The sequence below is a fragment of the Macaca fascicularis genome, chromosome 3 (assembly GCF_037993035.2).
Source record: "Macaca fascicularis isolate 582-1 chromosome 3, T2T-MFA8v1.1".
NCBI lineage: Eukaryota > Metazoa > Chordata > Mammalia > Primates > Cercopithecidae > Macaca > Macaca fascicularis.
Genome location: NC_088377.1, coordinates 134,006,957 through 134,020,058, shown reverse-complemented (window position 1 = coordinate 134,020,058; position 13,102 = coordinate 134,006,957). Strand labels below are relative to the sequence as shown.

At 37.8% G+C, this 13,102-nt stretch overlaps 1 protein-coding gene and 1 pseudogene across 15 annotated transcripts in view; both read left to right on the top strand.

The window, feature by feature from the left end:
- Positions 1–2,686: 2,686 nt before the first annotated feature.
- LOC102118196 (ubiquitin-conjugating enzyme E2 variant 1 pseudogene) lies at positions 2,687–2,995 on the top strand (annotated as a pseudogene).
- A 5,318-nt stretch (positions 2,996–8,313) lies between these two features.
- The window catches only part of CROT (carnitine O-octanoyltransferase), a 57,892-nt gene continuing 53,103 nt past the window's right edge, over positions 8,314–13,102 (top strand). For 3 of the 15 annotated variants that reach the window (XM_045388696.2, XM_045388704.2, XM_065542390.2), the window contains exons 1-3: positions 8,314–8,492; positions 8,960–9,050; positions 11,678–11,813. In XM_045388696.2, coding sequence (XP_045244631.2) covers positions 11,699–11,813 — 115 coding nt within the window. In that variant the 5' untranslated portion in view covers positions 8,314–8,492; positions 8,960–9,050; positions 11,678–11,698. Of the gene's footprint in view, positions 8,564–8,699; positions 8,872–8,959; positions 9,051–11,234; positions 11,289–11,677; positions 11,814–13,102 lie in introns of those variants that run through there. The other 12 variants (XM_045388697.2, XM_074035611.1, XM_045388699.2 and 9 more) reach the window with 9 other exon arrangements.

Here is a 13,102-nt window from a genome sequence, read left to right as displayed (position 1 = left end):
AGATACTGAATGTGTAGAACTAAAGTAAAAGCTAGGCAGGAAGTGGGAATATAGGGGATATCAGCGGTTGTGAGAAGTTTCAGTAGGAAGAGTAGTTCCATCTGGGCTCTAATAGAAAGTAAAACCACCTCTTCAAACTATAGTAGCCTTAGGAGTTTATGTTAGAAAAGTAACCAGTGACTAGAAGGAAAATAAAGAAAACAATTTTTGTGTTTAACTAATTTCCCTAAAATTGAGATCTTATTTGTACACAGTATATCTCCCAAGTCCCTCATATGTTAAAATATTAATAATATGTTTTTAGATGAACTTGACATGGTAGAATAAGGATGATATTAGAAGGGGGGAAAAGACTGATTTAGGAGTGTGGGCTTTGTCCTCCTTCAGCTTCTTGATATTAGGGATGGTTGTACAAACCATGCTTCATGTGCCTCTGCTTTGTAATATAAGGATTGTTAAGAATAAAACTATAATAAATGACGTGACTCTAACACTATGTAGAACAATTATATATCTCTTTGCCATTACAGAGGGTTCATCATGCAACATTTCAGATCATCATAAATATAAATTATCTTGACATATACTAAAGGAAAATTCAAATTTTGTTTGTGCTTCCCATTTTTCAAAGTTTCATGAGTTTAGGGAGACTTTACCTCATCTCATGAGTGATATAAGAATACTTACTCTAGGACCTTTAAAAAGTATTTGGTAATGTTAAGTTTTAACATTTAATTTTACTCACAGGTATGATATGCAACAAACAAACAAACAAATCCCAGAGCTCAGAGGAGTTGCAAACTACTAAAGATGCCATGATAAAATAACACAGAATAACATGATCTCTTCTGTATAAACCCATAATGGAGTTCTCTCTGTTTGGTTTATGATCTGCCTTCTAATAGCTTAAGGACAGAAGAAAAAACCAGAATGATGGCTAAGTCACCAGAAGTATTTTAAATAATACAAGAGTTTCAATATACTTCAAAAAATGTATATTCATTTTTAATAGGCATTTATCGGAATATGCTATGCAAATCTTAAAAAGACAAAATACTGTACTAGAAAGGTAAATTGCAAGCCATACTCAACATCTGACATTTTTCTCCAAGTACTGAATGCTAATTGAAAGGCTATAAATTTAAACTGCTAGTGGTACATTTCCATATTAATTATTAAAACTTAATTAAAAATTGAAGAATATTCTCCAAATTCAAAAAGGTCAGGTTCAAATGACAGCAAGCAAGATGCAGTATAATTGGGCAGGTCACCCACAATTCCATGGGTGGCCATGTTCTAGGATGATTTTCAAAATCAGATTATTGATAATATAATTTACTTAGGAACATATGGCCTGTTGATCAGCCCTCTTCCCCCACAACCCTCACCCACTGATGTTTCATTAGAGGGCTGATCACAGCATTTGTTATGTAAGCTATAGGGTAGTTATTTAAAACTAAACTGAATAAAACTGGTTTCTTTTTGAGGGTAAATAAACATAATTTCCCCTATTTTCTTGGATAGCTATATTTTGGAAAAATCACTAGATACCATTAACATGAATATTATGCAATATATGGATTATAGACCTAGTGTTATTAATAAATATTCATATTGAACTTTACAGTTGTTAATACTTTATTTCTCATAACTGTGTAGATGAAAATATGCCTGGGTGATACTGGAAAAACAAGAACATTGATACTTCCAGTTCATTAACTAGGTTAGATTGGCTTCCAGTTCATTAACTAGGTTAGATTGGCTTCTCAGAAGCATAGCATACATAAAAAGTCAATATTTCTGTACTAAATGAAAATTAAATATTATACTCTGGTATACCTAGCTATATTCCCAAATGTTATGACCTTGGAAAAATGCAATGGATCCTAAGTAACTAAAACAATCTTGAAAAAAATAAAGTTAGAGGGCTCAGACTTCCAGATTTCAAATCTAAAAATCTGTAGTAATCAAGACAGTGTGGCATTGAATAAGAACAGATATATATAGATAGATAAAATTGAATTAAGACTTCAGAAGTAAACTCTACCATTTGTGGTCCATTGATTTTTTTTTTTTGACAAAAATGCCACAGCAGTTCAATGGACAAATAACATAGTCTTTTCATCAAATGATGCTGGAACAAACTGGATTTCCACACACAAAAGAAGAATTTGTACTCTTACTTCATACAATACACAAAAAGTAACTTAAATTGGATTATAGGCATAAGTGTACAAGCAAATACTAGAAAACTGAAGAAAATACAGAAGTAAATCTTTGCAAACTTAGATTAGGCAATGATTTCTTAGATACAGCATCAAAATCACAAGTGATAAAAGAGAAGATTGATTTGTTGGGATCATCAAAATGAAAGACTTTTTGTGCTTCAAAGGACACTATCAAGAAGTGAAAAGACAACCCAAATAAGGCGAGGAAAACATTTGCAAATCATATATCTGACAAAGGACTCATATCTAGACTATATAAAGAAACTTTACAACTCATAATCCAATTAAAAATGGGTTGTAAAGAGGAGCGACAGCAATGCAAGATAGCAGCCACCACGGGCTCAGGAGTAAAAGTCCTTTGCAATTTCCAACTGTTGGAATAACTTGAAGAAGGTCAGAAAGGAATAGAAAATGGCACAATTAGCTGGGGTCTAGAAGGTGACGAAGACACAACACTTAAAAGATGAACGGGGATGATAATTGGGCCTCCAAGAGCAATTTATGAAAACCAAATATGCAGGCTTAAAATAGAATGTGGACCTAAATACCCAGAAGCACCCCCCTTTGTAAGATTTGTAACAAAAATTAATATGAATGGAGTTAATAGTTCTAATGGAGTGGTAAACCCAAGAGCCATATCAGTGCTAGCAAAATGACAGAATTCATATAGTATCAAAGTTGTCCTGCAAGAGCTTCAGTGCCTAATGATGTCTAAATAAAATATGAAACTCCCTCAGCTGCCTGAAGGACAGTGTTACAGCAGTTAATCAAAAAGAAAAACCACAGGCCCTTCTCCTTTCGATTTAAGCAGTCCTCATTTTCCACAGTAGTACATTTTCCGGATACATCTTATAGATATCAACATTCTGGAAAGGACGCTCCCATTCAAAGTAAATTTATCTTAAGATAGTGTAAATGATATTAATTTTTTGTCCATTTGAAACATGTAAGTTGTGCTAAATGTAACTACTGTCCACGTAGTTGAACGTCTGGGATCAAAAAAGTATATTTAAATTGATTCCCATTATAGCTGGTGCGGCACATCTATTAATAACTCAACTGTGAAAAGACACATCACACAATCACCTTGCTGTTGATTACATGGTCTGGGGTCTCTGCCTTCTCCCCTTGCAATAGCCCTCTAGCCTGGGGGGCTTGTTAAGAGTAGATGTGAAGGTTTCAGGTCGCAGCCTGTGGGACTACTGCTTAGTGTGTGGGATGCTTTACCTGCACCCCTGGTTTCTTTAAGTCCTAAATGATGCCTCTTCAAGCCATCATCCTAACCCCCCCTCCTCTGCTTCCTCCCTTGGCCAAAGCATAGATTGTAACCCCTCCACTACTCTCTGAGATTGGCCTTTGGTGAGGAATTCAGGGATTTCCCCATATCTTCTCTCCCCCGCCTTTATCACGGGGTGCTGCTTTTTCTTCCTTCCTCCTCAAGTGTCTTTTCACACCATCACCAACCAACACCTTCCAAGACACTTCCTTGCTTTGGCCAGAAGCCATCAGGTAAGGTTGGAAAGAGTTTCTGACCTCCCTTGTTTAGTTTTAGAATCTCATTTACTCACTCTCCACCAGCCTGGGAAATGAATATTGGGTCATCAGCCCTGCCAGCTGTCATCATCAGCTGATGCATTTGTTTTAGCTCAGGTTTTGATAAGGTGAAGAGAATGGTTACCAGGGTTACTCAGACCTGCCAGCTCTCAGAGTCCTTGGTGGTTAAACCTGGAGAAAGACCACATGAAGACACTTGTAAGCATACATGATCCCTCTGCATTGTTTTATTTTCTTGTAATTGCTTTTGCTTTTAAAAATTGAAGAAGTTTTAAACAGGGCTCTCATTTGGTCATCCTTGCAATCCACTGGGGTCTAGTTTGGAATTCGACAACTGGAACAAAAAGAACCTTGGATACAGTGCATGCCTTGGTTTTGGTGCTTCTCCTGCTTCTCAAGATCCTCAGCAGGGATTAAGAAAGAAATAGGGGTACACAGCAGATCCCTGAAATTGGCAGACTTGACCTCCTGGAAAATTGCTGTGTTTTTCACCTTCTGTTCAGGACCACTACTAAATGCTGAAATGTGGACCCATACCAAACTAAAAACGATTCATTGTGTGCTAAAGTTTTTTAAAATTATTTGTGTAAAACCATCTTTTGAAGCAGCATTAAGTCTGAAAAGCAACTGACGTTTCCATTAATCTTTTTCTGGGGAAAATCTCAGTTTTAAGGATTTAACATCCTGTAAGTGAAGTTTAACATAACAGTATTCTATAAGCAGCCTTTTTATGGTCAGACCATTGCCTAATTTTAATATAATTTTAAAATATGTGCATTAATTAAAAAATGGGAAAAGGATCTTAATAGACATTTCTCCAAAGAGGATATATAAATGGCCAATAAGCACGTGAAAAAATACTCAACACTCTTAGTCTTCACAAAAAAATATAAATAAAAACCACAAGACACCACTTTACACTCATTAGAAGGGCTATAATTTTTTTAAAGTACAGTAACGAGGGCTGTTATATTGCTATTGTAACTAAATGCACAGAGAAATTGAAACTCATATATTGCTGGCAGATATGTAAAAACAGTACAGTTCCTTTGGAAATAAGTTTGACAGTTTTTGAAAATGTTAAACATAGAGTTAACATATGACTCAACAACTCCACTCCTAAAATACTAAGATAATTGAAAGCCTTTTTACACAAAGCTTGTACACAAATGTTTATAGTAGCATTATTTAAATAGACAAAAGGTAGAAACAACCTAAATGTCCATGAACTGATGAATGGACAAACAAAAAGTGGTTTATCCATTCATCAGTTGATGAATCATGTTTAATGCCTGTTGGTAGCACAGAATTTAGAGCCACTTTGCTTCACTCTTTTCCTAGTCTTGTTATTTATTTCAATGGAAACAAAATATTCCTGTAAAGATGCCTGGATTTTTGGATACAGAAAAAGTTGTGAGACTGAAAAAAAAATGAATGGAACAGAGATTTGAGTAAGAAGAAAATAATCTTTTTAAATATTTAAACCAAATGTTCTAAAATTAGATTATGGTGACTGCATAACCCTGTGAATATAGTAAAACCATTGATTTATGGACTTTAAATGGCAGAGCTTTATGGTATGTAAATTATATTTCAACAAAGATGTTAACAAAAGTTTTAAATGTTATATTTTGTTTAGTAAGAAGGCATTTTTTTCTGAGATGTAAAAACATCATAGTTAACTCTTCCCCTCAGATTTTGGTGGCAACTTTTCATATACAGTAAATATCATCAAAAGCAACCCCAAATCAATGATTAGTACTAAAAAGAGATCTTTTGTATCAAACACTGTTCATTTGCTGTTGGCAGTGGAGTTCATTTTTAATGCTACATTGACCTCTTTGCGACCAGTGTACTTTAATCTGCTGTTGGCTACTTACCAAAATGACCATATTTCTACTGCCCCCCCATTAAAAAGAAGAAACATCACAAAATTATTTCTTCAACATGTTCATTTTATACACCAGGATGAAATGAGGTTACAGATCTCCCATAGATTAGGGCTATTTACCGTATCTCCTTACTTATTAGGGTCACAAATCTTATCAGGAAGCCAGTTATGCAGATTGAAATATAAACTTCTTAGTCTAGCATTTTAATACTTTTTAATGGTGAAATTTATCTAGACTTATCTATAAAGGCTTCTGCAATTTGTGGTATGCTGAGTAAGAACTACAGAAGAACAAAAATAAAATATTTTTTAATGGCAACTTAAAAAATTATCACCACTTGTACTACTTACAAATTTTCCTCCAGAAAATTATTTTGACTCATAGTCAATTTTTTTTTGTTTGCTTGTTTTGTTTTTTTTTGTTTTTGTTTTTGAGACGGAGTCTCGCTCTGCTGCCCAGGCTGGAGGTGCAGTGGCGCCATCTTGGCTCACTGCAAGCTCCGCCTCCCGGGGTCACGCCATTCTCCTGCCTCAGCCTCCCGAGTAGCTGGGACTACAGGCGCCCGCCACCGCGACCGGCTAATTTTTTGCATTTTTTTTTTTAGTAGAGACGGGGTTTCACCATGTTAGCCAGGATGGTCTCGATCTCCTGACCTCATGATCCGCCCACCTCGGCCTCCCAAAGTGCTGAAATTACAGGCGTGAGCCACTGCGTCCGGCCAACTCATAGCCAATTTTTAATCTTGGAACAACTTCTTGCTATCAGAAATACTTCAAGTGTCTAAAACATCTTCCTTACCAGTCAATATCTCCCACTCCACTCTAAGAAATGCAAACTTGTTCAAGTTTAACCTGAATGCAACATAATTTGGAATCTATCATTAAAATATATATCACATATTTTGAAGCCAAACATAAATTATTTTAAAATACCTGTTTTTTGGTGATTTGGGGTACATATGCTTATCAGTATAACATATTTTAAAAGATTTTTGTCTACATACTCAAATCTGTGTTCCATTCATTTTTTCACTCCCACAACTTTTTGTTTATCCAAGAATTCAGGAATCTTTACAGAAACATCTTGTTTCCATTGAAATAAACAACAAGGGTAGGAAAAAGAGTGCAGCGAAATGGTTCTAAATTGTATGCATCAACAGGCATTAAACATGCATAAACTTTTAGAGATGCCAAAACTCACTAAATAGGAGAAAAAAAGTACAACGAAGGCTTCTGAGTAGTTTTTAGTTACTCAATTTAGGAACTTTATCTTGTAAGCAAACTTTAACATTATCCAGAGCATCGCACTTATATATGAAAGAAAAAGTTATTTATCACACCTTCAGAAATTACAACTACAAATTCCTAATCCTTTATTTAAAGTCTTTTTGGCTAGATATGTTTCAAAATTCAGAACTTTTCTTAGAATAGTACGTCTGCCATATATTATGCAGCACTTCCACAAAGCTGTACTGTAATCAAACACAATATTTCTGTAGAAAACTTATGAATATTTACACCAAATGAACATTCAGATACACATAGCCTCAGTTCCATTCAGGTCAAACTTTACTGCTAAAGGAGTTAGAAATGACAGACAAAGAAACGGGGCCTGTCATGACATGTTAATTTGAAATCTAAATCTTTATGTTTGATAACTAGTTCAGAGTCAGTGTAAACATTTGGTCTTTCCTTCCACAAAAAAATGAAAGTGTATTTAAAATTAAAAATGAAACAGTATATTTTATTTCAGAAGGTAAAAGCGAAATGAATTAATCTGTGAAACTAAGTTAATCACATTATGATCTTCTAGAACTTGGGTAGCTCCACTCTGGTTAAAGATTGCATTTCTTGGCACAACAGTAAAAGACATCGGATAGGCCCCTAAGCTTGCAGGGTAAGCATCCCTGGGGTATTCAAATACCTTGGGTAGCAAGGAAGAGCTGCTGAAGGGCAAGGAGACCCGAGATGATGTAGTGTGCTGCGGCATACCTGAGTTGGGCAAACTCTGCCTCCGAAGATGAAAGGAAAGAGCCTAAGTAGGAATCCGTGTGATCACTGTTCTTTTGCCAAGACACGGGGTGGACAATAAGATTCCTTTACAAAGCACTTGTGTAAGTGTTTGTCTGGTGCTGCAAAAAGCGGCTCACTGGGAATAGGGAGGAGCGTGTGGTAAGCCAGAGCTGGGGCGACAAGTTAGGTGAAAATGGGTCCTAGCCATCGGTTCCTGCATCTATCCCAGAGGGTTGGGTACCTTCGTGGGCGGAGCGCGGCCTGCCCAGAGTGCCTTCTATATCCTGGGTCAGGCGCCAAGTTCCCCAGCATCATGCAGGAAGCTGCAGCCCCGCAGAGTTAGGACCGCTCATTTGGCACTCGAGGAGCCTTTACCAGGGCAGCAGTCCAAAGTAGAGCCGGGACCCAAGACGCCCACTAGAGGCAGGGTCGCGTCCCACTTCCGCGCAAGCCCAGCCCGCCCCCGACCTCAGGCACGGGGCGGGATCCTTGCAGCTGTCCGTCCAATCCCGTTCCCCGGTAAGTGCGGGGCGGGACCCTCGGGACTTTCTGTCCAATCCAGTTCCCCGGCTAATGAGGGGCGGTACCCTAGCAGCTTTCCGTCCAATTCCCGCATCTTTGAGGCCCAAGGGGGAGCGAGCCGGCGCTGCTGTAGGCTGAGGCTGCGGCAGAGGCGGCGAGGCGCCGGCGGTGAGGACGGAGAGGCCCTCTGAAGCAGCACTCCCTCCCTTCCCTAATCCTTCAACTCGGGGGCAGGGGAAAGTTAAGTCGTGCAGAACAGACTTAAGTCGTGCAGAACCGCAAAGGTGCCTAGATTTGGCGGGGGAGTAGTGTCATCAAGCATCTCGGCTGCTGGGGTCTGAGGGGTACCCCCAAGGTTGGGCCGCGGGGCTGCTCTGTTGTGGTGCTTGGATTTCTCTCACTTGGATGGCCTCTGGAGTACGGAGTTGCCCTTGGGTTGGTGGGAGGAGCCTCCGAGCTCTCATTGCCCTCTGCTCTTGCTTCCACCCTTTGCCACTCTGGACGAACCTGTTACCCGGCCACTGAAAAGGTCTAATGGAAGGTGTACTGTCTGAAACCTAGTTAATTGTATAATCATTTACTCCTGCTCTCTAGCAGGTGGACTATTTGCGTGTGTTTGCAGCGATTCACAAAAAGTTTGTCTTGGGAACTCCCAGCTCCTAGGTTGTCTGCATTCTACCTTCTTTCACTGGCTTGTTCATTTCTTTTTCCCTCTTAAATGTTTGTTAAGCTTGTTTCTTTCTTCCCACAGTCACCAACTTAGTTTAGTTCCCTGTGATCCCAAAACAATTGTTGCAGCAGGCTCCTGGCAGTTTTAAGCAGTTCATCTTCTTGGTGTACCGGTATGTGACAATTCCTTCACTTATTGTTCGTGGTTCTTTTCCACTTTCGGTGAATTCATATTTCATTGCCCCCAGAAAGTCCATTCTAATTAAATCTAGCATAATCATTTTCTTAGTGCTATTGGAACTATATTGTGTAATTTAATCTTTGTGGTTGAGAATTCAAGAAAACTCTTCAAGAAAGAATCCGATAATTTATATTTTTAATGTGTACCGGTTGGTGGATTAAGCACTATAGTTGGTATGAAACTAATACCCTTGCTTCCAGTTTTCTAGAGTCTATTAAGTGGCACAGAGGTAAACAGAATAGCTTATCTTCTCTGTGTGGGTGTACTAGTCTTCTATTGTTGCTTTAACCAATTACCACAAATGCAACAATTAAAACAACACAAATGTATTATCTCATAGCTTCTGTAGATGTGAAGTTTGGGTGGGCTTAGCTGAGTTCTTGGCTTAGAATTTCACAAAACAGAAACCAAGGTTTCTGTAGATATGAGTTCTTTTCTGGAGGCTCTAGGAGAGAATCCACCTCTAGGCTATTTCAGGTTGTTGACAAAATTCACACTGACATCTCCATATCCTTACTGTATGTCAGCGTGAGCCTCTTTCAGTTCTTTAAGGCCATCTGCATCTTCAAAGACACCACAAATCCTTCTCAAGCATTAAAGCAGTCTTACTTGTCTGCCACTGGCCAGAGAAAGCTCTCTGCTCTTATGGACTCAAGTGATTAGATTAGTTCCACTTGGATAATTTCCCTATTTTAAGGTCAGTTCTGTAGAGAATATCACAGTCACAGGAGTAATGATCTCACCATATTTGCAGGTTCTGGGGATTAGCAGGGGTGGAATCTTGGGGGTCATTCATAGTAATTGTGCCTACCACAATATGGTGGTTTCAGGCAGGATTATTTTGTTTTTATAATGTGCTTTCACAGGCATTGAAAACAAATTCTGACTTTATTGAATTGTATGATTAACCACTCTAAGATAAGGAAATTCACTTAAAGTTAGTTGCCCTAGGGGCACTTGGCTAGAAAGTGGCAGAGTCTATACTTGGATCCAGATCTACATTTCCATTAGGTCCAAACCCATGTTTATGGATGGTCAAAATGGTGTGCAGCCAAAGTCAATAGACAGCAAGAAGCTAAAGAACTTTGAGTTAATTATTATTTCTCATTTTCAAATTATCTCTTTATATTGGTGCTACAGGCTAAGCTCTTCTCCCTACAAAAGAAAGCCCAAAATACAATGGTGTGAATAAAATAGAAGTTTTTTTTTTTTTTTTTTTTTTTTTTTCCATACAGCTACATGTAGGAGTCCAGGACTAGTGGGGAGATTCTGACATCCTTCATACATGACTTCCATAAATGGGGCCACAGTGCTGTTTAGTTTGTCACTACCTAGCAGGTAGTGAAAAGGAGGGAAAGTGCAGGGAGAACACATACATTATTCCTTTTTGGGAGCGTGACCTGGAAGTGACATACACAAGGTCATCACAAAGCCACACTGAGCTTCAAGAGAGGGTGGGAAAGATGTAACTGGGGGCTGTATGCATGGCTGAAACTCGATTCTGTTAAAGCAGAGGAAAAAAGGTATTAGCAGAAAACAGTCTCTGCTGTCTCCATGTTTTTGATAGTGTTCAATTCTGTAACCTTATATGAGTGGAATATTTTGTTTAGCGTTGTTATCAGTTTTAAAAAGTAGTTTTTGAAAGAGTAGGAAATTTGAATTCAATATTAACATTCTTTGATTTCTCAATTGCTATTTTAATATATAATTATATTTAATATATTACATTATTTAATATAATTAATATATGATAATTTGCAAAGGCTTTGATAAATCTCATTTTTTATTTAGCATTTGTACACCTTATTCACATTTTGGGTTAGATTTCTTTGATAACAATGAATACATGTGTCAATATGTTCAGGGTTGCTTTGGAACACTTGAGACCATTCTGTGTAGGCCTCATACCACCTGTACAATTAAAGCAGCTTGTCATATGGTTTATGTATTCTATAATAATCTTTAATTCTACAGTTGGACACTTCCACACCTCTTTGTACTTTGCGCCCCAATGTTTTCTGTATCAATGCATAATCCTTTTCTATACATCAAATATTATCTATCCACTAAGATTTACTGCACGTTCCCTCACCTTCTATCATGTTGTTTTGTATAGGGGAAAGATTGTAGTCTTAAGAGATCTGGGTTTGAGTCCTGAGTTTGACCTTAGGTAAGTTACTACATTTCTGAGTTTTGGTATATTCATATGTAAAATGGCAAACAATGCCACCTTTCAGAGATAACGTAAAAGTTAGGGAGCTAACACATATTTTCTGTAATGCAAACTGGAGTACCTGGCAAATGCTAGGTGTTCAATAAATGGTAACTAATTATACCAGTCTCATTGATCACTCTTTACTTCTAGCACTTTGAGTCTACACATTCTTTTTAAGTTAATTTTCTCTATCTGACAGATTTATAAATTTCATAATAACTGGTACCAAGTCCTAGATATGCTGTGGTCCCTAAATACTGGTTTAGTGAATTGTGAATTGTACCTAGGATACATAAGACTATCTATGAGATTGAAGTTGTGAGGCCTATCTCTCTTTTCTTTAGTTTTCCTACTGTGATTTTATCATGGAAAATCAATTGGCTAAATCAACTGAAGAACGAACATTTCAGTACCAGGATTCTCTTCCATCACTGCCTGTTCCTTCACTCAAAGAATCATTAAAAAAATACCTTGAATCAGGTATGTTAATAATCTTTTAGTATATTGAAAGCTTATTGAAAATTTATTGAAAGCTTCTCCATTTTAGAGTAGGGCATCCTCAGAAAGCAAGCAGACGGTCTTTAAGTTTTTCTTACATAGGGGTCTAATCTATGTAAAGACTAAGCTGTGTCTATGTGAGGTTGAGCAGACAGCATGACAAAATTTATTATTCTATTGATTTAAAGAAAACAATCCTTGACATTTTAGTGCATGAATATGTCAAAGAATAACATCTCGAAAACATATATTGTTATGGGTATTGAGACATCTGGACTTTCCACTGTTGTAGGAGTGTGTCATTGTGAGTATCTTTAGGCTGTTTCCTCAACTGTAACTATCTTATGACTGGGTCGTGACTGACAAGGAAGGTGCCTTGCTAGTCTCAAGATGGAGCTGAATTTAAAATGGTGTTACTCTGGCTCTCCTGGGCTCCTGCTTCCCCAAGATTTCCCCCTCTACTTATGAAAGAACACTTAACCTTAAGGGGAGATAAAGGGTGAAGGTTGTCCTTTTATAACTCCTTCTGGGAGGCAGTGGATGTTGATTGTTGGAACAGGGTCTTCTCATAATAGTGTGCAGTAAGCCTCTTCAGGGAGTCAGGGAGCTCCTTGCTTGCATGATGTCCCAGTCGTTTCTAGAAAGTTAATATACTAGGTTAGTAAATAGGTGAAACAGCTGCTAAGCTATTTTATCTTGCAGCCCTATACAATAAGCACAACAGAAGTAAAAAGCACAATAACTAATAATAATGAATATTATAATACCAAGCATAATGAAAAGAAATGCTTTCCAAGTGCTGCAGAGCTCATGAAACCCTGCTGTTATAGGGTCATAAGACAAGGAATCCATTGCCAAATACAAGTTTCCAGAGAACTCATGTCCTGGGATGGATTATGGAAGTAATCAGGAACACAATATAATACTCAGTTTTGTTCAAGGCACAAGTTCCTCCCTTGGCTGCAGTTAAAAAATATATAAGGCCGTATGGTTTTGCAAGGCCACTGGTTTTATTTGGGAAGTTTCTTCTGTCAGGAGGGTGATAGCCTGATGAGTGTCATTGAAAGCTGCACCAGTATGTTTTGCTAGGGTCTTTATTTGTGATTCAATATATATAACTGCTGCTTGAGGAAAGAATATGGCCATAGGATAAAACCACAAAGGAACCTGTTTTGTCATCATCTATGATGGGCCTTGACTGGTTTTCAGTTGGTGAGGAAGGAATTTAGATGTACAACGATATGTCATACAAGGTAGTGATCCCTAGTACA